General features: G+C 43.3%; 1 protein-coding gene across 2 annotated transcripts; it reads left to right on the top strand.

The window, feature by feature from the left end:
- The first annotated feature begins 768 nt into the window (after positions 1-768).
- Positions 769-22,250, top strand: akap1b (A kinase (PRKA) anchor protein 1b). Of its 2 annotated transcripts, none has more exons than XM_031573772.2 (11): positions 769-925; positions 6,446-8,298; positions 11,731-11,858; positions 15,810-15,936; positions 16,245-16,372; positions 16,555-16,732; positions 17,206-17,356; positions 17,501-17,568; positions 17,714-17,787; positions 18,018-18,083; positions 18,389-22,250. In XM_031573772.2, exons 2-11 carry the CDS (start codon positions 6,471-6,473, stop codon positions 18,449-18,451), a joined length of 2,811 nt encoding a protein of 936 aa, XP_031429632.1. In that variant the 5' UTR covers positions 769-925; positions 6,446-6,470; the 3' UTR covers positions 18,452-22,250. The 2 variants fall into 2 exon arrangements, with proteins under 2 accessions (XP_031429632.1, XP_031429633.1); XM_031573773.2 differs by lacking the exon at positions 769-925 and adding an exon at positions 2,086-2,103.
- Positions 22,251-26,319: the final 4,069 nt, after the last annotated feature.

Here is a 26,319-nt window from a genome sequence, read left to right as displayed (position 1 = left end):
ACCCACTAGTGAGACAGCAGGGTGTTTTCACTCTGTTTGTACTCTCATGTAAGAAGGACCGTTACAGGAAGTCCTGCACACCGCAATAGCAATATGTAATGGCTCCCCTCTGTGCCGGGAGAGGAAGGTTATCATCTGAGTGGCGATACGCAATGTATATTCTACATTAAATTTGCACAGTTAGAGCTATATCTCAAATTTTAGTTTTTCTTATTCTATTAATTTCATCTAGTAGTATTGTAGTTTAAAAATATATATATAAATATAAATTGTTATATTTTTTAACTGTTTTTTTTGTTTTTTTTTACCTACCTCAGTGTCTGTTTTTGTGTAAGTTATTTGTGTTTTGTGTAGGTTATATGGGTTCTGTGATTTATGTGAATTTCTACCGCAACACTGTTTTCCTTTGAAGATCAACAAAGTGTCACACCTGTGTCTCTTTCTCTTTCGTATGTATGAAAAAGGATACTATTTAACCTGTAGGTTACAGGCCTAACTGAAAATTCAGGAATGAGGAACCAAATAATATAGGCTATTCGCTAGTTGTAATTATGCTCATCACGTGAAATGTCCCATTCTTCTTGTAAATTCGCATAACTGTTGCCTAACATGTGGTATTTAAAAAACTAAAATGTAAATAAACTCTTGGTTGTTTTAAGTGTCTACCTGCGCAAAGATGGAAATGTCTGGCTTTGAGTTTCGCGAGACTCAGGCATCACTTGCAACGCAGTTAACGCGATATTTGATCAGCTGATAGATCTGTTTTTAGAGCGTGCTGTTCGGACGGTCAACACGTGGAGAGAGAGAAAAGAGAGGCATACACATAGGAAGGGGGACACGTTGGGATTGTATTGGGCCCAGTGTACGTAATATTAGATTACGAGCCTGCAATTCACAGTGGCGGCGCAGACAACATTGAAACAAAGTAAGTAACCCTGGATATGTCCTAGAGATGTGCTAACTGATGTAACGTTACTTTAGTAACGTTAGTCGAAACATGAGCGGCACACTGAGCCCCGTTTCATTTCTGTCCGTGGGCCATCGTTAATGTGTTTGCTGGTCAGCTAGCTTGCTAAATTGGCTAACAAATCAAGCTACGGTATTAGACTGTCTCAACAACATCATCGTTGGTAGGTGGTAGACCATATTGGCGACCTTTGTTTCGTACTAATCTCAAATCGACAGCATGAAAATTGCCATTATGATGAGCCACTCGTGATATGAAAATTGAGAAGAAAATAACTTTGATAATAATTATTGGTCACTTAAATAAAACTGTACAACAACGTTTGCTAACAGACAGGCTAACCTCAATGAGTTGTGCTTGCCTGGTCAACTAGGCAGCAAGAAGGATAACGCAGGCTATCTTATTTTGCTAGCTAACGAGTTCGCTAAACCTGCTTATGAGCTAGCAGCTCTGGTTCGTGGCCCAAGTGACCGGGCAATGTTGGCGTTAGGTTGCGAAAATAATTGTACAACTCTTGGGACATTCTCACAGCGGCAACAATTCTCCTAGTTAGGTGCGATATGTAGCTGAGGGATTATCCTTGTGTTGCGGAATTCATTAACATGTTTGTGACACGCTGCAGTAGTGTGAAATGAATGTCAGTCATTGAGTATAACGTTAATCAGAGGTGGTTATGTATAGATGACAGAAACTGTGAACCGTCTGGACAGCATTGTTATCTAAACATCTTAAACTGTCAGTATGCAGTAGACAGTACGAAAAAGCTTCGCTTTCGTATATAACGTTATGCCAGTGACATCAGATTCATTTTTGCAGTGGTTAGCTGGCATGCTAGCTAGCTGGATAGATTGATTCATGAAGTGCTGCGGCCTACCATGCTTTTAATAAGCAAGATGCAGCGAGGTCACAGCACTCATTTAGTTTACCTTTTATCTACACGGTAAAGGGCGTTCTGTCTAGCGCCATTCAGCGTCATTCAGTTTAACGAAACGTCTGTGGTGTATTAAGAGAGTTACTATTTAGCTGAGTTTGTCATTCTGATGAGATCGAGTGGAGACTACAGTATTTGGGATGCTAGCTACATAGTTAGCTAACTTTAACTAGCCTGCTGCTAAATAGTCTACCGCAGCCGCGAGGTAAGTGCAACTGCAAACCTAGATACCGCATGGGTGTTTTTGAGAAAGTTTGCCACCTGTATTTGTTTGGACCTAAATGTGTAAGGGGGGGTGGGGGTCATCTGTTACGAATGATTGACCTGTATTCTTGCAATAATCTACATTTAGAATGATTTGAATAACCGTGCGTGGGTATCTCCAGGCAGTCTCCACACGCCAGTGGGTAACAAAAGTTAGCTTGCAAGCTGCTTTCAATAGGTACGTTCATTATGACTAGAGTTTTTTCATTCTACTTGCAGCAGCACCCGAATGAGCTGTGAACGACGTGTATTGTCCATGTGTTTAATGGTTTGTAGCGTGTTGAGCAAATGCGGAGTGACCCTTTCCGTTATCTACACCCAAGGTCGAACGGCAGCGTAGCTTGATTCTTGTCTTCCCAGTGTGGGCACCACAGGCCAGGAAGTGGTGCGGGAACGACGATATCAAAGCCCGGTTTCTTTTATCACTGGACTCCTCCCTACATGGGCGTTTGTTTAACCTTATTGAAGGTTACCGTCAAGACACTAGCTTTTGCTGCCGTAGTCGTGTTGTATTGTCACCACCATGTGGACAGACCATGGCAGAGGTGCAGGTACAACTTCCCAGGTCGGGTTGTGTTTATTCTTTAGTGGATGTTTCCTGAAGATCGTTTATCCATGCCATGATGTATGTCCATGTTTTTATTTTATTGTATGACACTGTAGTCAGTCATCATTAAGAGTGCTATTATTAGATTGCTCACCATGTGACTTCAGTGGTACATAAGTTTTCACATGACACGTGAGACAGTGCATTTGTGTGTTCTACTATAGGTAACTGTCAGTTGCTTGCAACTTCAAATTCACCACAAAACCAGCTTAATGAGACGTTTGTCATTATGGAACCAACCACAAAGTTAATGGTCAACAGTGGTTGACTGTGGTCCTGGTATTACAGGGTTGAGGGGTCAGGCCAAGGTCTTGCAATAGCGTGACCTGGTAGTGTGTGCTGGCCTTTGCCTTATGACCATGTTACACTAATCCGCAAGCTCAGCTTCTGGATGCTTTCTTCCATTTCCCAGCTTTCCAGAGGACCCCACCACAATTATATTACATGGGGAGGTTTAAGGTTATTGTCTCATTCCCAGCATTAATATTTGTTCTGTTGGTGTTGCTACTAATGAGTCCACACAGCTGCTGAGTAATGTTAAGATAGCATTAAGTCTTACTCCATTGAGGAGAGCTTAGTTTTGGTCATAATTATTTTATGATTTTGTTGACATTGTTCTGGTCACCCAGGCCATTTAACTCATTCATTCAGGTCAGGGATGATTTCATAATTCCGTTCTCTGTGGACGCTTGATGTGCCACTCAGGCAGAGGAGGCCTATCTATGCTCCATTGCAACTGACCTCTTTAGCCACAGGCCTATACTTTCTCCACCTTAAAGAGGAGTGAGGTTTTACACCATTCCATGTGTCTGTCAGCCCTGCGTTACTCATCCGTGAGCCTCTTAAAAGTAATCTCAGCAGAGAGATCCTCTGGTGAGGAGCTACGGCCCCTCCCAGTGTGACACCATTACCATTGAGAAGACTGAAGATCTTCTCAAGGTGCTGTCTCACTCATTGCGAGTTGTTGTTTCTCCCCCTGTTCTGAGTTACCATTCATCTTCAGTAAGAAATGGACATTATTGGGCTTTACAGTTGTATGATGAATACAATCTGTCTGCAAGAGCAGTGCAGTAACTGTAGGCATTGTAGTCTTGGAATCCTTTTTGTATATAGGCACTGTAAAACTTGTTGATGGTTACAGATATAATCATCTTTTTTTCCCCTTGCCCTCCCAGAGTAAGAAAACTATCCTCCATTTGGTGGTAGCACTTCACAAGTCTTGGTCACGTCCTCAGCTCCTCTTGCGGGTGGATATTTGTGTTCTCTCCCTTGTACGTCGCTTTGGACAAAAGTGTCTGCTAAATGACTAAATGTAAATGTTCAAAAACATCTCTGGACTGGCTCTCCAGCTTGCTTTCAGTAGTGTTGTGCGATGTACACAATCTCAAGAGCAGAGCAGTGCAGTCTAGTGTAGTTTCATGTAGCCCCCTGTTGGAGTTTGTTAGTCACCCCTCGACACATTCCTGCCTTCTAGAGGCTGAGCTGCCTAGGTTCTGTTAAGGAAAGGCATGTCTGGACTTCCTTTTTTAAACATGAGGGGGGGGGGGCAGGGGCAGTGGGAGAGGGAGAGGGAGAGAGGGAGGGAGAGCCCTTGCTTTGCCAATAGGACCTGGGGTGAGTTGGGACGTGCAGAACCCGGTCCTTTCTGAGAGGTTGAACATTAACCATGTGATCCAGCTGTCATCACTGTACTTGGGGGAAGACAGGAGTCCTGCTCTTTGAGCTTTAGCAGTCAGGCACCCGGTCTGTCTTGCCATGCTTTAAGATTTTAGATTATAAACCAGCTCATATTTTTAATACTCTGTCAGTGTTCGCTAAAGGCATGGCTGGCTATGTACATTACCCAAAGCTAAGCCTGTTATCCCAAAAACAAGCCCACTACTCTGAAAATGGGCTATACACGCTGGAGTTGGAGTTACTTCTTTCCAGGTCCCCGATAATGATAACCCATTGCTCAATTTAACAGATAATTTGTATAAATTAACGTTTAAATCATCTATTTTAGAGTGGTGGCCTATTGTTCTTACTTGTTGTAGCCTCATGCAGATCTCGGTTATGAAGTGCCCTCACCAGTGTCAAGTGAAGCCAGTGAGGGCTGGTCAGGCGCCGCTGATACGAGAGGCAGAAGGCGAAGAGGATGAGCTAGAGAGGAGGAGGAGAAGAGTGCAGGTACTAGTGGTACAAGAGGCAGAGGATCTAGAGGAAGTGAGAAGAGAGAGAGTGCAGGTCCTGCATAACTGTCTTGTTAATATAACTGAAATCCATGAGCCGCCAACATATCTACACAAAAGAGATGTGTAAGCATATTGTTACATCTGCGAGGCGTTTCGTAAAAAGGTGTGGTTCGCCTCGATCATTTTTTTTTTTATTTCAGTGAAATATTGAAACGTTGTCTGTGAAGCAGTTTCAGGCTACTAGTCAACAAAGTGAGCCCCACAGTTCAAACATGGCAGTCTCTCACTTGCACTGCACCGCAGTCAACAGAGAGAGAGGAGAAAGTGTCTGCTGGCCAAATTGTGTTAATTGAGTCAAACTGTCGTTTCTGTCATACATTTCGGTCAGGCTGGTTGTTGCCGAGGTAATAAACACCAGTGGCCTGTTGCTCCGCTGGTGTGACTGATGACAGTACAGTAGCGTGTGTTAGCATGAGAGCTTTAGCCAGCTGTACTTGGGATCACTTAGCCAGTTTTGTGTCTGAAATACTCGGTGCCTTGATAACCCTGCAGCACACCTACCAAAGAGAATGAATGCGTGTACTGGAATGTTGAAATGACTTAAAATACCATCCCTACTCGTAGCCGTGAGAAATTAGTTAAGGTTAACTAAACTTAGCTGAAGCTCAAGGCTTACCATACCTGCTTAGCATCAGTAGCATCTGTCTTAAAATCCTTCTGGGTTCTAAGCTGTCTGCCGCTCCAATATTTACATGCCTTTTACTCCGTCTCTAGTCATGCAGCTTTTTAGAAGGATGTCAGGCCTTTTTTGGTCGGGTAGAATCAAACATTGCGTTTGTTTGTCCCGTTCGGTTACTTACTTCCATGGTGGTCGCACACTGTGTTCCTCCTTATCTGGCAACCCAGGGTGTCGAAATAGGCAGTACCTGGAATCGCATGTTCCTATCTAGAACGGAAATTTTAAAAGGAGAATATACTGTCTGTAGCATTGTTGTCACAGAAGCCACTGTATTACATATTGGTCCTTTAAATGATAAGATTGAAATTGCTTTGTTATTTCTTTTTGCTCTTTTGTACGAAAAGTAGAGGTAATGAGCATGTTCACAAATGTGTGTCCCCCCCCCCCCCCTTAATGCTTATGAACAATGTCTCAACATGTGGCCTATGAGAATGAGATGGGGGGGGGGGGCGGGCCCTTCTGCAGTGGTCCACATACATCATACATGTCTGTGTAGTGTGTTCTCATGTGACCTGCTTTTTCAGGCACCCTGTTGTGTTGACTTTCAGACTGGGCCTTCAGGCTGAATGTGGTGTTTGGTTTAAATAATACACTGTACCTAAATCTTTATATTCTTGTGGCAGTAGCATTATACTTTTATATACAACGCTGATGACACAAAATTAAATATGGTTGCTTAGAATTTCCTAAAGCCAGTTACCCGTTAAGGTACTTATTGTCTGTGAAGCGGTCCTGATCACTGTGGTGTTTGTATCCCCACCAGGTGTAGTAGCTAGGGTCCAGAGGAGATGCCATTGAGGTTCCGGTCCTTTGCCCCGTACACGCTTCCTGGGGTGCTGGCGCTCATCGGCTGGTGGTGGTACATCTCCCGCAAGAAGGCTCGACCTGCCAGCCTCCAGGCTGAGGAGGAGGGGGCGGCCCCAGCCATGGGCCTGCTTAGCTCCCCCACCGAAGTCAGTAATGGACTGTTGGAAAGAGCCTGTTGCCAACCCACATCAACCTCCACAGTCCACCGGAGGCCGAGCAGAGACAGACCCAAAACCATAGAGCCCAAGTCTACGGAGCAGGAGCTGCTGCTGCAGCAGGAGGTGGTGGTGGTGGTGGCAGCGCAGGTCCACTCGCCTCTGGTTAGAGCGGTGGAGGCAGAGGCAGAGTCCATCTCCATCTCCAGGTCCCCCTCTCTCGGGTTGGGAAGGACGGAGGTACCCCAAGTCTCTACTCCCCACCTCAGGAAAGGTAGAGAAGCCCCAACCCAGAGCAGCGTAGAATGTCAGCAGAAGACTACAGAAGCTGACCTGGCCACAGAAAAGAGCTCCAGTGAATCAGAAAGAGATGCCCTTAGCTGCAGTGATGCACAACAGATCCATGTAGACACGGGGAAACCAAGCGTTACACCCTTGATAACAGCTGAGCCTACAGCAGCCAAAGAGATGTCTCCGGATGTGGACAGTGAAGCCCTCAGGCTTGCTGCCACTCACTCTGACAGGATGGATCCCGACGTGGAAGTGGCTGTGGAGCTGACCAAAGACGCGAGGCCTGAACCAGAGGGAGAGGTGGCAGCAGAAGAGACACCCCACACCCAGCCCGCACCCAAGACCCTACACGAGACGCTTCGAGATGCGACCCCTTACCCCTCCTCCTCCTCCTCGATCTCCACCAGCTCCATCACCAAAGAAGAGCCTGCCCCCATGACTCTTGCCGCAAAGGAGTCCAGGCAGGAGCCCCCGTTCCTGCACCCCGAAACCCCCACGGCCCACCACGTCACATCCCCTCTCTTCACAAGCACGCCCACTGGCCCCGACGAGGCGACCTCAGAGGGCCAAGATCAGTGGCAGGTGGAGAACGGCATAGTGAGTCAGCTCCGGGAGGATGGCGAGAGCAAGCACGTGGCACAGCAGCTGCAGGAGTACGAGCGCGTCGCAGCCGGTCTCATCACCGAGGTCATCTCAGCTGCCGCCCAACAGGTCCAAATGACCGGCAGCTGCGAGGATGTAGCTGTGGCCGTGCAGACGACGCCGTCTCAGACCACACCTGTTCCAAATGGCAGGCCGTGTTCTGCCGACAGCTCGGGGCAAGAGGTTGCAGCAAACGAAGAGGCATCTATGCAGGAAACGCAAACGCAAGGACCCCCGGCGACAGAGCAGTCCGATAAAGAGATGACCAATGGTTGCCTGACAGCACCCACATGGGAACGCTACGCAGAGAGGATGGCGGAGAAGGAACAGACGACGGTCACGACCACCCCCTCAGACAGCCTACGAGAACCCGCTGGTAGTCACTCCAAACTACAGGCCGATGAAACGCAGACTGTAGCTGAGGACTCTGGCTGCTGCCAATCAGAGGATGGCATCAGTGGTGAGGACCTTCCCCTTCATGCCACAGGGCTACCACAGGTAGCGCCCGACACAAAAGAGGGTCCCGTTCAAGCCTCGTCATCGTCCCTGCTCTCCTCAAAAATCGAGGAGGTACGGCCAACAGGTAGTCCCACTCCGGTGGTGCTGGAGGAGGCGGTGCTAGCACAGCACGAGGCTGCCACCGCTCTCCGCCCGCAGCTCACCGCTGCCTCCCTGAGGAACGGAGCGCACCTCATCAGCGAGGCTGAGACTGACCAATCTGGTGAGTGCCCCCAAGCTCCTTTGACAGCCTAGTTAAGAGAGTGATCGTGTCATGTAGTGTATGCTACATTATGTTTACTTGACAGGTCATTTCATTGTACCCCAATAAGCTCACTACACAAGTGAACGTGTGCTGGTCAACAGGTCCTTCGCTGTGCGTCATATCAACACCCAATAAATAAGACTGAGGCTATTTCTTTATTACCAACACTGCCACACTGCAAACTAGTAGAGATTGGCAACACTTTTTCACCGACGTCTGAACAGTGCCTGTGGACATTCTCTCGTGTGAGGTTGCTCTTCCCTAAGACAGAGGCTAATTATTAAGTCATTGCTGTTGAACTGAACCGAACTGCAGTTGTGGTCATTTCATGCGGTCCTACCAGTGCTTTTCACTTCTCTTAGGCACTTCAGATCATTTCAGTGGATTTATTCAGAAAACAGGCTTTAAGGTTAATGTCAATGCAATCATCCTGTTTGTATGATAAAAGGATATGAAGACTGTTGTCAAATTAAATCCAAGATTGGTCTAATTTGTCTCTGGGTCCCCAGGAAAGCTCCCAGCTTGGACTAATTTGCGGAGGGTTTTCCAGTGTATCCTCAGCTGTGTTAGAGCACCTTTGTGTGTCTTTGAAAGGGTATTGGCCAGCTGCTGTGGTGTGATTTGATTGACACTCGGCTCACATGGCCTGTGGTCATCAGCGTTCCAGCCTTATGAATCAGAAGTAGACAGTTGAATATACCCTTGGTACCAGTCAGAAATTGGGCCCATTGCAGTTTACATTTGCAGTGTGCAAGCCTTGGCTGATTTTAAAGGGTGTATGAAATTAAGTTGCAAGAGCTCTGCATAGTGCATCATCAAAACATCCATTCACTCGTTTCTACTCAATCCGTCAATTTTTGAGTGTAATTGAAAATGGCAAAACTACAGTTAATTGACTGCTCACATGTATGCACTGCAGACCATGTATATCCCATGTGCACAGTGGAAATGGTAACCATATTTAATTATCCAAATCTTATCATTTGGAATGAAGTTTGCCAACCACAACATGGCTCACAGGTGAAGTTCACTGAGTTCACTGATTGCCTGACAGAAGGGTTGGCAGTGTCTACTAGGGATGGGCATTCGATTAAATTGTCTTAATCGATCGTCGGGAGAATTAACGATCGATTTTCGATTAATCATTAATATTTTTATATTAAAATTCACTATTTATAGGCTATATTAAAATGCAGTGAAAATAAAAAAAACACGGCGTGTTTCCTCATTGAGATCTTTATTACAAGATGAACAACTCTTGTGGCAGTTAAACTTACAAGATGGACAACTCATGTGGCAGTTAAACGGGATCCGTTCAATGGTTACACTAGAAAATATGCGCTGCTGTACTCTTAAGCAGCGGAGCCGACAGCTAGAAGCCGGTGCTCATAAACACAACTGACCTTCGTTTTTTTTTTCTCTCTAACTAATTAATCTCACATTTTGAAATTCATTCATCTAGATTCATCGTGATTAAAAGTTTGTTTTCTTCTAAAGACTAAATCTTATAAATTAACGAGTAATCACTTCAGACAGCGTGTATTTTAGACACTGTTGTTTAATTGTATTTTTTTCGTAATTGTCCCTTGAAGCAATTCGAATCACCTCAGTCAGCCCACCGTCTTCAACTATGTTGATGGGCCGACAGTCACCGGCAACCTAAACTGCTACAGCCTTGGTAACCTTTTCACGGACTGGTCTAGTTAATTTCCTAGAGAAGTCGTGGAGTGTGGGTTGGCGACCATCTAACCTGGGACTGCTTTCTGTCGGGTGCTTTGCATTAAGGTGATAACCTAAAGACGAGCTGCTTCTGTGATCGCTACATTCAGCTTGACAAATGCTACATACAACTTTAGTTTTGTCGATTGTTCTGTCATTTTGCCTCTTAAACAGAAACTTTCCGCCCAACAATCCCTCAGCTCTCTCCATCTTCAACTACCGTCTCGGTCTCTTCTATCTAACTGACTGCAGACACGCGGCGGTTTCGTGCCATGGGTCAACGCGCACCGGAAGTAAACAAAGTTGCGTTAACTGCGTTCAAATATTTTATTGCATTAATCTCGGCCATAATAATTTCATAGAATAACGCGTTTACTTTGACAGCCCTAAAATAAATAAATTACACGGACACTACGCAACAGAACATGCATTAGTTTTAATCGATGAAAAAATTATTTCATCGAGGAAATTCTTAATGATCAATTAATCGATCGTCGATTAATTATGCCCATCCCTAGTGTCTACAGATGTTTAATCATTGGAAAAGGAAATGAAAGCATGACCTTTAGCATGTCATTGACACGCCTATATTTAGTGCCTAGACAGTAGAAATGGAGGGTGACCTGGATGCGTCCTTATTTGGAAGCCTGCACTGTAGTCCATGTCAGCCTTCCTTTTGTGTGCTGTATTCTTACCATTAAATGCCCTTATACTTCTCAGTCCATCATGTTGTATTCACATTGCGACCTTTGCAGGCTCACACGAGTCCAGTTTTACTCACTGGATTGTTGTGTAGGATAGTGGTAATAGCAGATCATTAAACAAGAACAGTCCTAATGAACAAGTCAGTCTTAACAGACCATAAACACAGCAGTTCATTATGTTTGGATGTGATGCATATCTCTCCGCGATTGTGTTCATCTCTATTGGAAAAAGGAATAGACAGTCTACCTGTAAAAATACAAATGTAATGATCTGGTAATTCTTTAAGTCTTGGGTACAGCAAGCGTCTCTGCTGAGTATCATGACCTGTTTAAAGGGCATCAGTACTCCAAAACTTGTAATGTAGGACAATGTTGTGTGAAGTTGTTTTTTGTGTTTTTTTTTTTTTAATGTGTTTTATTTTTATATATTAACGATCTGACATGCCTAATTGATTGTGATGAATGCATTTTGGTCAGTAAGACGTGATAAATGACTTAGCAATTATTACGAGTATTATATTATTTCTAAGCCCTATGGTGAAATCATGCCGGAGTTGTTTGTCTCCTCTGTGGCTACTATTTGATTTGACCTTCTGTGGGCTGATGGGCTTTGTTAGAGTTACAGTTGTTGCTTGGCGAGCAGTGACTGTGATGTAGGAAACACTGCTTGTAGGCTGATGTTTATCTGTAGCCACGGACACACACACACACACGTGCACACAATCCTGTACACAGACACTTGGGGAAAGGAGCCTGTTAACCGTCAGTGATTAGGAAATGCCAAAAATGCCGTATTTTCCGTGTAGTATTTTTGGTGAGACCGAGTTGCTCAGAATTCGATAGACTAGCAATAGGCAAAGCTGGTATTAGTATTAGTATTAATATGTCATTTCCTTTTGTAGAATTCTATACCTTGTGTGCTCTAAAGCTGTCTGTGTGCTCTAAAGCTGTCTGTGTGCGCCCCCAGGTTCCGATGTGAACAGCATGGACTCTGTGGACAGTGGCTGTACACTGGGGGCAGGAGAGGGCAGCAGCAGCCTGCCGTCTGCCTCCTCCAGCTCTGAGGTCATCGTGTGGGAGATCGAGGTGCCAAAGGTAAAGATCCACAGCACACCAAATTGCTCTTAATAAAACACAACCACATCCTATAGGTTTGGGGAAAGGGGTATAAGAGAGGGGATTGTGTGTGTGTGTGTGTATATATATATATATATATATATATATATATACATTGTTGGAGGAGATCTGTATGTTGAACAGTGTATTAAATGTAACCAGGATTCATGACTGCAGGTAAAGTTTAGTCAGTAAGGAAGGGTTAGCTACACAGGTGTGCCCTCTTCAGGTAACTGTAGGTAGTGCGGGAGGTAACCAGAGATGTATCTGATTACTCCATTACCTCTGATGCCCTAGATCTGACCTGCTCTGTCCCACAGCCTTCTGTCTTTTCTGTAGAAGGTTCTATTTGATGGACTGTTAACTCCAGACGGTTATCTACTCATAAATATTTCAGGAAGTGTTTTCACTTCACTATATCAAAATATATCCCATTCCACATGTTTAAATTGCACATGGCAACTTTTAATGCATTATGCAATTACACTAATACGTGCTTTAGTTAGAGTTTGAAAGTCTTTTTGATTATTGTGTCGCAATGGAATATTATTTTATTCTAAAAAAAGCTAACTTGAATCTGTGTGGCCCAATGTTTGGTTTGTTTCGATCTTACCGATGACTTTATGCCTACAACTGCATTCAGGTTCAACCCACACAAGCTGCTCTAATATCAGATGTGTTACGCTGTCAAAACTAGGGCAGGTTGCCATCACACAGTTGAGATTACAGGCACTACACTGCAGGTCTACAGTACTGGTCAGGGAACTCCAATGAGTAACTGCAAACTTGTGTTTACATGTTACAGGGTATTTAAAAAGTCTTAAAATGTCTTAAATTAAAATTCGGGTAATTAAGGTCTTAAATTGTCTTAAATTTCACGGAAAGTTGCTGTAGGTATTAATTTTTTTGCCGGTGCGCTTAATGACGATGAGAAAGCACAGTGGCGCATCGTAAAACATCTAATAGTTGATTAATTTAGTATTGTGTGAATTGAGTCTCTGCAATTTAATAGCTGTTTACGGTAGGTCGGCTACAGACGCTGACGTCAGGCTGCGTGTCGCCATTACGCGGTTGTCGATGTGAGGTTCAAAATGCAAAGAAGATGGGGAAGTGCAACGCAGATTTCGGTGCTTCATTTCGGTGCCTGAGCCAATTGAACACGGTCGCTAGGCAGATTCCGTGGGGCACATGTAAAACTGCCCCAGCTCCCAATGTAAACGTTTCCCTGTGTCGCTCACGCTCATTGGTGTTTTCATAGCAACAGTCTTATGACAGTGAAGAGCAGGCAGTATTTCACAGAGCAAGCACAAACAGAACTAGCCAATCAACCTTTTAACAGAGAAAATACCGAAAGGTAAACGGTCAAAAGTGTCACTGTATTTCGCACAAAAAGATTAAAACATCGCGACGTGCAGCAAATGCAACAAAACAATTGCGTGAAAAGAGGGGAGAGAAGGCAAGAGTCAACAGCAGATCAGCAACCGAAGACTGAAAAATAAACGGAGATGACAGCTAAAGGTAGTCTCTTAAAGGGGCAGTACACATTTTCTCGTACTCAGTGTGTTCAAGTAACAAGATTAACTATAAACAAGATAGAAAAGATAGGTATAAACAAATCATAAAATGGTGAAATTTCATGAAATAAATGCAAACAAAATAATACATTTTTGACTCCAATAATATTATTTTTGCAAAAGAAGTTTGAAGCTGTTTTTTGTATTTATTTATATTTATTTAAGTATACTATAAACTGTTGTTTACAGTTAATATAATGTTCATAGTTTGAAGTTAAAGAGTTTGAAGCTGTAGTTGGAAGCCAAGTGTTTTGTATGTATTTATATTTATAATATACTTTAAACAGTTAATATATTGTTCAATTTGAAGAAAAAAAATTGCCTTGGCAATAAAAAAAGCATTTCTTTAATGTCGTCAATCGTCGCTTTGTGCTTTAAAAAAAGTATCGGTTCAGGCACCGTTTATGCACCTGTATCGTTTTGAAAGTATCGGTTTAGCACCGGTATCGGAAAAAACCCAAACGATACCCATCCCTACTAACGACGATACAAGTTCAGACGCCACCTCTCAGTCGGCTGTAACACGTTTAATTTCACCGCCAGACACCCAAAAGGCAGAGGTACTGTGGGTTCTCCATACTGTGACGAGGCACAATTCATTTAAATCTAACGATGACATACGTGGCGTCTTTGCTGCCATGTTCCCCGATTCGCAGCTTGCAAAGTCATTCACCTGTGGTGAAAAAAACCCGGCATATGTCACCAAATATGGCATCGCTTCATTCATCAAGAAGGAGCTATCGTGCAGCGTTAGTGAGAAACCATATGTTGTCATGTTTGACGAAAGTATGAATAAAACGACAAAGAGCAAACAAATGGACCTTCATTTGCGATTCTGGACTACTGATGATGAATTTGGGATGTTACAAAACAATGGACCTCTCTATTCATTGGTTTCTCTCATGAAGAGTCTTGTGATAACATTAATGTTTTCAAACAGTTATTATTTTCATTATTCGATATGATTCCTTCATGCAATGCATTGTGTTGTTTAGTGTAATCCAAACTTATGTATGTTATGTTGGCTCTGTTTTGCATCACAAAGGAACAAAACAAATGAAAATGACAACTGTGAGCTTTGATTGTTTACATCTATATTGGCCAAACAGTGTTGGAAGGGTTATTGTCAGTTATTATACTGTCTACTAATTTCAAAAAAAGGTCTCATGGAAAAAGTATTTTTGCAGAGTTTACACATTTCACATAGTTGATAACAAATTGAAAACTTTAAGTTTTGATTTCCATTGTAGGAGGCAATAAATTGAGTATTCCAAAGAAATTGTGACATTTTTGGGTCTTAAATTATATTGGTTGAGGTCTTAAAAAGGTCTTAAAAAGCATTACATTTTACTTTTGAAATGGTGCAAGAACCCTGTGTTACACCTAAGTCACACCTGAAGAAGCTCGTTGTTTCGTCTTTGGTCCAAGGTTAAGTTTTGCAGATAGTCAGAAACTCAGGAAAGTGTTCAGCAAGAAATGGGTTTTATTCCAGCGCAAACTGAACAATCAACTCTCATACCACAGTACACGAGAGGAATCTTTCAAAGAAATCGCAGAGACTCACGTCTCTTATACAATACAATAACATTAGATATGGGAGGGAAAAGGTGTGTCTGGGGGTAGCTATCAGTTTTGAAGGGATGACTGCTAATTAGCCTGGTTAGGATTTCTGACCCTAATTTAATCACATTGAATAAATGCTAAATATGACTGTCCCACACATGGCTCAGCAATCAACTAGCTGGCTTCATACAAAAGGTCAGGAGGCAAGCTTGATGGCTCTGGCTGGTTTCAAACAAAAGGCAGGAACCAGACATAATGGGTCTGGCTTTAAGACACCCAGGGATTAAGTGACATGTTTGATGTCTCCGTAGGTTGACCATTTGGGCATACTAAATATCTATGATAAATATCGATTTCGATGAAATCTAACACACCCATATTATGATTTGTCAGTGGCGGCATTTACATGAATAATCAGTCATCTTTAACTTTAACTAATGTAATCATTGTTAATGTTGGCTGAGGGGGTAATTTAATTTGACAAACTTCTTACTTGTACAGCTTCTGACTGGAGAAACATTACTGGTCAAGAGAATCTTTCTGGAGGAAATCAAATCAAATTAAGCCTGCATCTGTACTGCCTGTGTACTCAGCACTGAATCTCATGTTTCTGATTTATTTTTCTCTCTTTTAAAAAAAATGAGATTTATCACTTTTCTCAAGTCCCAGACCGGCATTAATGTCAAACCTGTGATTTTAAACTATGTCTTTCCTTTATTCTAGTTTGTCTGATTTGAAGCCATTACCTCTCGAAAGAAGACCTAATGATTCGCTTCTTGTATCTGTCTTCCAGCATCTAGTGGGGAGACTCATTGGAAAACAAGGGAGATACGTGAGCTTCCTGAAGCAAAGCTCCGGAGCCAAGATCTACATCTCAACTCTGCCTTACACACAGGAGTTCCAGATATGCCACATGGAAGGTAGGACACAGCTAGGTGCCTGGTGTAGCATTACATACAAACTGTTTTCATTGCATTTCTTATCATGAAGTCCAAAGTGCTCCAGTCTGTCCTGAAAAGCCTCACATGTGATCTCAAACAGTGCGGCTGTTTGGAGTCCTTTCACTAGTGTCATAGATGTGGCGCTGCAAACATGCTTGTCTGTTACACCCCAGGTGTCTCATGTTGAGAGACTCTACCTGCCGGTGCATGTCGTCCGTGTCCCCGCTTCCCTGCCCTTCTGGTTTTGCCCTTTCCCTTCCTGACGATTCCTGCTTCTCGTCCCCCAGGTACGCAGCAGCAGGTGGATAAAGCACTGGCCTTGATTGGGAAGAAGTTCAAAGACCTGGACCTGACCAACCTGTACGCTCCCCCTCCCGCCCCACTCACGCTGCCCTCACTGCCCATGACCTCCTGGGTAGGGATGACCTCTCTGCTGGCGCCTTTTTTTTTAGGCACCTATATTAAATGCCTTATATTAAATGTTGAATATCTGCTTGCCATCTTGAGCTCCATATTTCTGTCGCTCATGTGTCAAGTAAATTCTCCCTCCTGGGTTCTCCTCCTCCTCCTCCTCCTCCTCCTCCCGTCCTCCTGCAGCTCCTGCTCCCCAATGGCGTGACGGTGGAGGTGATCGTGGTGAATATCGTCTCCCCCGGCCACATGTTTGTGCAGCAGCACACGCACCCTACCTACCATGCCCTGCGCAGCCTGGACCAGCAGATGTTCCTGTGCTACTCGCAGCCCGGCACGCCTGCCCTGCCCACTCCCATTGAAGGTGAGGCGCTCGCTGCTGAGCTTGCCATGGTCTGAGCGCGCAGGTGTTCTTGTGAAGGCAGAACCCATGAGTGAGCTCCTAGGGTTTCACACAGGACCTGTTCTGCACAGAATGGTGACCTTCAGTCACTGAATATGTGCTTCAGCTGAACCAACTACCTAAAACATGTGGTCCTGTCCGGCTCTTGTAAATGTACGGTATTTGTGTGCTCATGTTGGACATCATATGTTGCGCCTTAGATCACAAAGTCTGCTCAGGCAGAAGTAGCCCAGTTTGTAGTCTGTTTCATGTGAAAGCCCCTCAGACCGCTCTTCCATACAGTTAAGCTCCTTTTTCTCTGGCTGTCTCTCTGTCCTCTGCAATTCCCTGTGAAACTGGTCTCTGACCCACTTCACTTCTTATTCTGTCAGATTGTCTCAGTTCGGTTTCTTCTTCCGTCTCCTAATTGCGTGTGTTCCCTGTGTGTGTTCCAGTGGGGGTGATCTGTGCGGCTCCAGCTGGAGAGGGGGCGTGGTGGAGAGCCCAAGTCATCTCCTTTTACAAAGACTCTAACGAGGTGGAGATCCGCTACGTGGACTACGGCGGCTATGAGCGGGTCAAGATCGACACACTTCGGCAGATAAGGTTAATACCCTAATCTCCAGGCAGGCTTTTAAAGTCTGCAAAGAAGTTATGGTTGAAGTGAGGAACAGGAAAAATGCTGACTACTTCTTTTTTGTTTTCTTTTTTTTTTTGTTTCCCCTGTCCTTTTGAAATCAACTTTCCCAGGTCCGACTTTGTTACTTTACCCTTCCAAGGAACAGAAGTACTGCTGGATAACCTTCTGCCTCTCCCAGGTACTGTGTGTTTTTTTTAATAGTGGGGATTCTTATCTGAGGTGAAGATGGACTTTACTCAGCCAATGGTCAAAGGTTTATTTCAGAAACTCCCGAGAGGACAGACGCTAACGGTTAACGCTTTTCTTTAACCTTTAACCCTCAGGTGAGGACCGCTTCTCCACCGAGGGAAATGCTGCTCTGGAGGAAATGACAAGAGGTGTACCACTGCTTGCACAGGTAAAGTGCACTGACTGTGTTCATGTGACTGAAGGGCGTTGTGCTATATACACATTTCTATTCTATCCCACTAATTTATAGAAGTGATTTTAAAAAATATATTTTTTATAGATTTTAGTAGTTTTAACCTTTAACATCCAGAAATCAGATGCAGGCAAAACAATCTGAACTGTGCCTCAATATCAGTGTGATCCCAGCATTCACCTTTAACTCTTCACATCCTCTTGTAGGTGACAAACTATGACAACAACACAGGCCTTCCTATGGTCCAGATGTGGAACATGGTGGGAGATGAGGTATGTTGTTGTTGTTATGTCATGACTGATTAGTATCCAAGAGAGCTACAGCATTTTTTACCGTAGTCTAGAAAAACCTAAAGACTAGAATGTTTATATAGTTCATGTTATTAGATAGGACAGGACAATTACATTTCACTAATCCACTAGTTGAACAGATTCAGAATCATTTGAAACAGTAGTGTGACTGTTTTGTTGAGGTTTTCTGGAGACCTGTGAATTTAGTAGTTTCTAAATAAAGACAGCTTGTTTAATGGTCTATGATTTATGGATACATAAATCAACTCTTCCTCTTCCTCCTGTAGTTGGTACTGCTCAACCGCACCCTGGCAGAACGAGGGTTTGGCAACTGGGTGGACAACTTCTGAGTCTCGCATCATCTGCCCCCCCACCCCCTACCCACCCCACCCTCTAAAGTCATATCCTTTTCTCCCCACCCCACCTACCCTTCTCAACCTGAAGTGGACACCACTGGTTTGGGAAGATTTTCTTTTTTTTTTTTTTTTTGGGGTTTTTGGATTGTTTATTTTTCTCAGAAAAAAAAAATTGAAGTACTTTATTAAAAAAAAAATCAAATAAAGTCAAGCTAAGAATAAGCCAACTCTCCCAACACCAGAACACACCAAAACATCCCTTCTTCCTGCTGAGCACTGGGGCAGGAGCCTCTGCTGCCTGTCCAGCTTGTACATTTCAGAAGAAAAATGGGGACAAAAGGAAATGTACGTAGTTGAAAACATAAAGGCTTTTTTTCCTCCGTCCTGCCACTAGGGTCTCTTCCAAGCATTCAGCACAAACACGTCTGTGGATATGTTTTGTTCCATGGATGTCTTGAGCTTGACTCCGAGAGAAATGTACATTTCAGAGGAAATTACTTTTTTTAGGGATCTCTTTCCGCATGTACAGAAAGAGAACAGCCGAATTTGGGTGCACTCGTCAAAAGCAGATGGTCTCGTTTGTCTTTTGATATTGTTGTAAGCTTCCGTTACAATTATTCGTCCTGTCCACTGTGTGTGCTTTGCTGGATTCTTCGAATGTTGTGTTTTGGGGGTTAAAAAAAAACAACTAAAAACTAAATAAATAGGAATTTTGTCACATCTGTAATCAATATAAAGTGGGGTTAACACATTTTTAAATTTTGCGGAAAAGTGAAGTCTGAACTTGGATCCATGTGAAACGCCACTGTGAGGGGCACCAGATCCGACGCATCAGACATGGGACTCATGAGTGTGGGGGCGGTGTTGTAAGGGTGGGGATTGGTGGGTGGCACCCTGCTCCTGTACCCCCCATAATCTCCTGTCTGTACAACACTGTGGCCTTAATCAGGAGGAAATGGGGGGGGTCTGTCCTGTGACGACAACCAGAGGAGGCAGAAGAGCCATTCTCTGCACTCCCAACCCCCCACCCCCACCACACACACACACACACACACACACACACACACCAGACAGTCCTGTGAGACACCCCTTGCTTCACCGCAGCCTTCAGAGTGCTGTGACCAAGCAACGTGGTGCATTCTCTCTCGCTGCATTTCTGATCCACTACATGCAATTTTGAGGGGAGAGCTGAACCACTTTTGGCAAGGATACTGGAGATGGCACAGTCTTCATAGAGATGAGGCAGCTAGTGGGCAATAAGCCATTTGGGTTCTGTGGCGCCAGCCTTAGTGTTGTGTGCTGCGTCTTGTGTTGACTCGCACCCCATCCTACATTGTCCTTTGAGTGCACACCACGTTGGGGTGGGTCAGCGCAGTATGGGACCATTATACCACGGAAAAAGTATTCACTTGGTGTGTCGGGGCGCAGGGCAAAGGGGGGGCGGGGGGGTTGGATACACTACACCATCCTTAGTGGATTAAGGACACTACTAATCCAGAGACATGGCATTGGGTAGATAGGAATGGGAGTAAAAGGGACAGTTTTTATGCAGGCCAATGGCAGATTGGCCACTAGTTACAGAACTAAGATAACCAACTATATGTGTGTGTGTCTGGTTTGCATGTAAGCCTTGTCCACAAGATCACATACCTCTCTGTTGTTTTCACTGTGTTGCTTCATAAACAAGACCTGTAACTCCCTTCTCGGCAAACGCAAGCCCACTGGCCGCCCCCTAGTCCTCACCGTCCCATTCAAAGCCAGTGTGTGTGGGCAGGGGCAGTCATGACGGTGCTCTTTGGCCAGTGATCCCTGTCCCCAGCTTAACACTGCATCATCACTCCCTTGAATCGTCACCTAGGGTAGCTGGAGGCACATCTCCTGAAAGAAAGGGCGGTCAAAATAATACCAAATTCAAAACTATTTGTAGTCTGTTTTAAGGACACTTGATCGGTTTGTTAAGTCGCTGAATGGAACAGGGACTTGGGGAGTGTATGCAATTGGTCACATGACAAATCTGTAACGGTTGTGATACAGCCTTGCATATACCATTGTTTTTGTTTGTTTTGCTGGGTATGGCATAGGATATTTGCAATGTGTGCGCCATGTTAATTAGCTCAACCAAGTAATAGTGTGTTTTTTTTTATTTTCTTCCGTCACTTACCTGTGGTGTTTTTGCAGTGGGGTAGGCCTCCGTTCCTGCTCTCTGTTATGACCGTGGACATTTTTTTCTTTTTTTTGTGACATCACTAACTCTTGTGACACTTTCCAAGTCCCTTTGTTTCCAAATGCTGTCTCTGTAGAACACTGTAACCTCATTGCTAGCATGAAATATCATACACTAGCCTTCATGTTCCATAGCCATTTTCCACGACTCCTTTTGGGTTTTGTCACATGGTGAGGCTGCTCTGCTAAGGAATTTTGAGCTTTTGTTAACTTTTTGTAAACCATGGTTTTAAAAATCCTTTAAATATATACTATGGAGGCCAGTGGACCCCATAAAACTGACATTAACATTAGACTGTAATCTGAAAACTGAGTATACAGCAGCATTTGTTTAACAGCGCATTAGCAAGGGGCTTCCCTAAATGTGTCTGTTCGAGATGGGCGTGTATGTTTACCCCTTGCTACTTGAAAGTCCAATTTATTCACTGTCATGGTTAGGCCTCTGTCTCACAGTCCAAGCCTCAGGAAAGGTGGATGACTTTTTCAAATCTGTTGTCCATACTATAAGGACCACTTGACATTGTATTGTAAAATGGTTTGGCCATCAAGCGACCGGTATGTCTAACTGTATTTTAAGATGAAGGAAAGACGATGATTGTACTGAACTGACCATCCGCAGCGTTTTCATATCTATGTGTTGTCGGGTATAGCACCTCTTGTGTGATTTGTCATGATGAGTGTGAACAGTATGCAGCAGTACACTGAAGGGAGTGGTGTCATGACTTGAACAGATCTGGGGTCAGGGCAGATCGACCCTATGGTCTCTGCCCACACAGAAGCGGATTCTGGATGGATCTGGCATTGGTCAGTCATCTGGTCAGTGTCATCAGAGCCTGATCCACTACAGTGTCACTTGATATGATTTGAGTGACCACGCTCCACCAGTGTACTGACACCATGTTCATTTGCTTTTTAAACAGTGTTTTACATCATTAACACTAAACCATACTCATGGTTCAGGTCATAGTTACCTGTGAAAGTCCATGCTGTTGGCGTTGTCGTCTTTGCTTTGACCGTAGACCGCTTGCCCCATCCCTCCCTGATCTATCAGCTCTACCCCAGAGCCATGTTGCATCTAAGGCGTATTCTTGTGTACATTTGACATCAAAATCAGACCATCTCCTCTTCGCTAGAGTGGAGTGTGTGTGGCTTGACTTAATTTTTTTTTTAATATAAAATAACATTGTGCAAGTCTGTGTAAATAAGATATTTCACTGTACTTTTGTAACACACTGGAGAGCGTTCAGGAGACATCAAACAATAAAAGGGAACTATGTTCATACAAATATCCACCCCCCCCCCCCCTCCAAGGTCACCCTTCTAAATGAAATCTGCTCAGAGTTGTTGTGTCCGTAGGACTGGTTTGAAGTGTCTGCTTAGGTAGGGTAAGCATTTGGGTATTTAAAAGGAGTGCAAGCAAGCCTGCCCCCATGCCAGGCATGGACAGGTCAGATTTAGCTAGACTCGTTAAAGATTTGATTTTTTTTTTTTGTTTCTTTGTTTTTTTCTTTGTTTGGGTTGTACAGGTCTATTGGGGGGGAAAAGTAATAAATAAAGTTATTAAAATAGACTTGGTGTGTGTGTGTGTGTGTGTTTTTTTTTTTTTTATATATATATATATATATATATATATAGTAGATTGAACTGTGATTGACATGCACACAGAAATGATTAATTTTAACTGCCTTCTAGTATATTGCCATGCTTTTTGTGGGAAGATTTATCTTTGTTCTCTGAAACAGAAAAAAGTTGTAGTTGTTTATTTTTTGGTCCAATTCAATCTTGTTGGCCATATACCATTTTCGGTTGCCAGCCTGACTTGACCATGGATACATTTCTTACACACTTTAATTATCAGAAGATGATAGTTTCACTGACATTTTGCTTACCGAGCGATAGAAGCTTTGTGAATTTCAAGCCAAACACAAGAGAATACACAAGAACATTTGAAAAATCGTTCACTGTAATAGGTTAAGCTGTACGTGTAAACACAGAAAATCCTGTGATAGTTGACTCCCTTTTACATCATCATGTAAAGCAGCAATACGGAGTTCTGTTCCAAAACTAGTAAGCTAACTACCTAAAAGGCATGCAAAAACCTTGCAAACACCACCAACAGCCCAGATGACTGATAGAAGCTTGCCAACACATTAACTGGTGTCTTTTGGCAGTATAGCTGGCAATGGCATGCTTTTGAAAGCTTTTCTTCCATTTTTTGCAGGGTGTTCCAGCCCGTTACACAGAACTACATAGCGCATATGGTGGATTGCTAGTGGGGAAGACCTAGGTGTTAATCTGTCCTTCACATGACCATATGCTATCAAAATGAATTTGAGGATGGTACTAAAACTAGTTTCCTAAAAAAAAATCATACCTCAAAATTGTGTCTCATTGATGCAGTGTTACTTTAATTCATATGAAATCTCTGTGACTTAGATGATGCATTGCCGGTTTTAAAAAGCATTACATTTTGATGGCAAAGAATAATTGAATAATTAGGACTTTTTGTTCTGCCTCCATTTATCCTTGGCCTGCTCAGTCACCATAACAACCATAGCAATTTTAAGTAACTGATCAGCGTGGGTTGTACCACAAAGCATGCGTTAGCTCAATAACTGCACTGCGTAAAACTCTTTTTTTGTTTAATTCCATGTTGAAGTTTGTGTTTTAATCTGCAAATATCTAACTAAAACAGGATTTTTTTGGTTATTGCCATGGTGAAGCACAGTTAAATTACACAGCTACCGTGAAGGAGCAATGAGCATTTTTGGCCTGGAGGGGGCGTCAGAGGATTATATAAGTGTCTGCCGCAGATGACCCATGAAGGGGATTCAACATGACCAGTTAGATAGCATAAAACATAAAGATGATCTTTTTATTTATTGTCATTTGAAACTATTTGTTTTTAGGGGCATGATTCCTTTTCACACAAACTCATTATAGATAATGAAAGTGCAGTACATAGACTCCTTTCTTACAAAATGTAGAGAACAGACATTACATTTTTCAGCAATGAGATATGAGATGTTTTTATAATGATACATTTCATGCAATAAAGACTTTTTTCTTCGATGAGTTCCATTCACATGAATGAACCACACTGTAATTGCATCCCATTTGTGTATTCATCATACACATCATGCCAAAAAGACCTTTTTTTTTTTTTTTAAATCCACTTTCTGTGTGTTGTTGAGAGGGTGCTCAGGTGGGGAGGGTATCTGGAGAGCTCCTCTTCCTCTTCCTCTCTTCAAGGCCAACAGGCTGGGAAGGTGGACTGGAGAACGGAGGGGAGTAGCAGGATGATGCTGGAAAAGAAATCCTGAATTACAAAGAGAGCACCTCTCTACCTTTGAGTCAGACTGCTTGTGAACTCTTCTTTTACTCCCTCTCTCTCCCTCACCCTCTCTCTTCTTCTCATTTTTTCCCATTACAGGAGAGCAGTGAGGTGCGGAGCCACACTGCTGACTAGTTAAGTAGTGCACCCTGGAGCAGAGCTCAGCACGTTGGTCGGTGCACAAAGGCTAAGTGATGCAGCCAGCTACAGAACACCAGCTGCACCTGACACCTCAAATAATTCAGTTTTCTGCTCCTGCAAAGCAAAGTCAAGGGCCAGACATGCACCCAGAGCAATCAAGCAATATCACTGACCTGCGGAATAGGAGCGGGGCATTAAAAACACATGATTTGAAGGGGAGAGGAAGGAGAGGAGAACCATGGATGTCAGGTGTTGAGGCCTGTGTTTTTACATCACTTACAACCCAAGCAGGAAGCGTTTGCGTTTTGTGTAATAGCTAGATGGAAGCTGTTTTCGGGTCTCCACAAGATGGTGTGTGAGGTCAGGATATGGACGGACATGTCGGGTTGTGACTTTACGGATCGTATTGTCGTGATCTTGTCGTCTACAACGGGTAAAAAAGTTTACCGCATTCGTATCGATGTGAATGACACCCATTTACAATCATTTGACACAATTAGCACTTGGCACCATCCTTCAGAGTTCATGCTGTAAAGGATGATGAAGGAACTTATTTGACTGTTAGGGTGGTATATGGATTTAAATAGTCACTGGTAAATGCATTTTGATTGGAGCACTGCAGTCTGTTGATCATAACTAGTATGGCTTTTTAACCAAAACAAAATGTACTATTGTTGCTGATTGAATTAATCCATAATAATGGTTGAACATGATAAGAAAACTGGATAATATAATAATCCCTGTATGAACTCAACCGTTGATAAAGAGTTTTCACAAGCACAATTAACAGCTCCTTGAGAATTTCAGTCAAATTGCCTTTTATCAAAGCTAGGAGCAAATGTCAGGAGGGGTCACACAGTGATTGTAATGGTTCAATAGGAAATCATAAAGGCACCATCTCATGTCAGAGGTTGTGCTCTCTTTCATGCTGAGGATGCCTTATCTGTAGCGCTGTTAGCTGGCCAGCCTCGTGCAGACTCAATGGATCAGAAAGAGACAGCGGAGTTAAAGCCTACCAGATGGTGAATGGGAAGGGAAAGACTGCACTCATTCAAGTTTGGCTATTCACAGATCCGCAACTCTGATGGAAAATCAGCTGAGCAAAAAAGCCAGTCTTTTCGTTCCTTTTTTTATGAGCCCCAGTGCATAAAATAAAAAACAGAAGTTGAAGGACATAACAATAAAAATTGTGTTTTGATGGTGCATCTCAGAGAAAGTGCTACAGTGTGGTAGTTTATTACTCACACTCACACACACACACACACACACACACCCACACACACCAAAACACTACATCAAACAAGCCAGGCACTGGAAACAGACTATGCAAGATGCTACCAATACATAAAAAGTGTTTCAATTAGTACTTTAAAAAAGATAAGGGATTGCTCTTGTTTCTGATCTGGGGAGATCTGAAGGGGGATACAAAAGGGATATCTCCCATCGTAATCTGATCTTCCCTGTGAAAAGGCTATTTACAGGAGATGCATATAAGCAGGGCAGAAGAAAACTCACTCTTAGGAATATTCCATTCGCCGATGGAATTTTCCTGTATTTTATGATAATTCAACAGGCAAAGTGCAAACATAGTAATCTGTTCCTGAGGCAACTTACTGAAAGAGAAAGTGGGTCAGTAACACCATATTATCTCTATTTCACTGTTTCTTGGTGGTGCGGTTCTTCCATAGCCTAGCCTTTTTACCCACACAAACTCAGTGAATAACTTAACATATACACTAACCATTTAACAAACCAAAACATTTATCACGACACTCCTTCTTTTGCAAATCAAATGTCACTACTGGCATGTGTGTGTTTGTTGGCTCGGATGGACTTAACACAAAACACAACATTCATGTCCTCTGCTGCTGCTATCGGTTAATCGCTGCTTTGTAAAAGGCATTAAACTGCTGGGAATTCCGTGGGTTCTGTTGAGTTAAGGTCCAGACAGTGTATGGTGAAATTAAGTGCCTCCTCAGTCACCCCCGTGATTAATTAAGTCACACTATGTCATTTTCCGTTAGCTGCAGCTGTGATAGTGGAACAGGCTCCACCCCCTGCAAAGACACTCTATGAAGTTCAATAAAAAATCGTTAGCATCTCGGACTTAATCCTATTGGCTGTGCCTAATCCCAGAGGACTGGACTACCTCCAATAGCAAAGG

The sequence above is a fragment of the Clupea harengus genome, chromosome 9, assembly GCF_900700415.2.
Source record: "Clupea harengus chromosome 9, Ch_v2.0.2, whole genome shotgun sequence".
Taxonomy (NCBI): Eukaryota; Metazoa; Chordata; class Actinopteri; order Clupeiformes; family Clupeidae; genus Clupea; species Clupea harengus.
Note: the sequence above shows the minus strand (reverse complement) of the source record. Positions and strands in the feature narration are given on the sequence as shown.

What these genes read in the sequence shown, in the direction of transcription:
- akap1b (XM_031573772.2), top strand. Translation starts at nt 6,471, where the DNA reads ATGCCATTGAGGTTCCGGTCCTTTGCCCCGTACACGCTTCCTGGGGTG. An exon ending in GACACACTTCGGCAGATAAG is followed by an intron (nt 17,357 to 17,500) that starts GTTAATACCCTA and finishes CAACTTTCCCAG; the next exon opens with GTCCGACTTTGTTACTTTAC. An exon ending in TAACCTTCTGCCTCTCCCAG is followed by an intron (nt 17,569 to 17,713) that starts GTACTGTGTGTT and finishes TTTAACCCTCAG; the next exon opens with GTGAGGACCGCTTCTCCACC.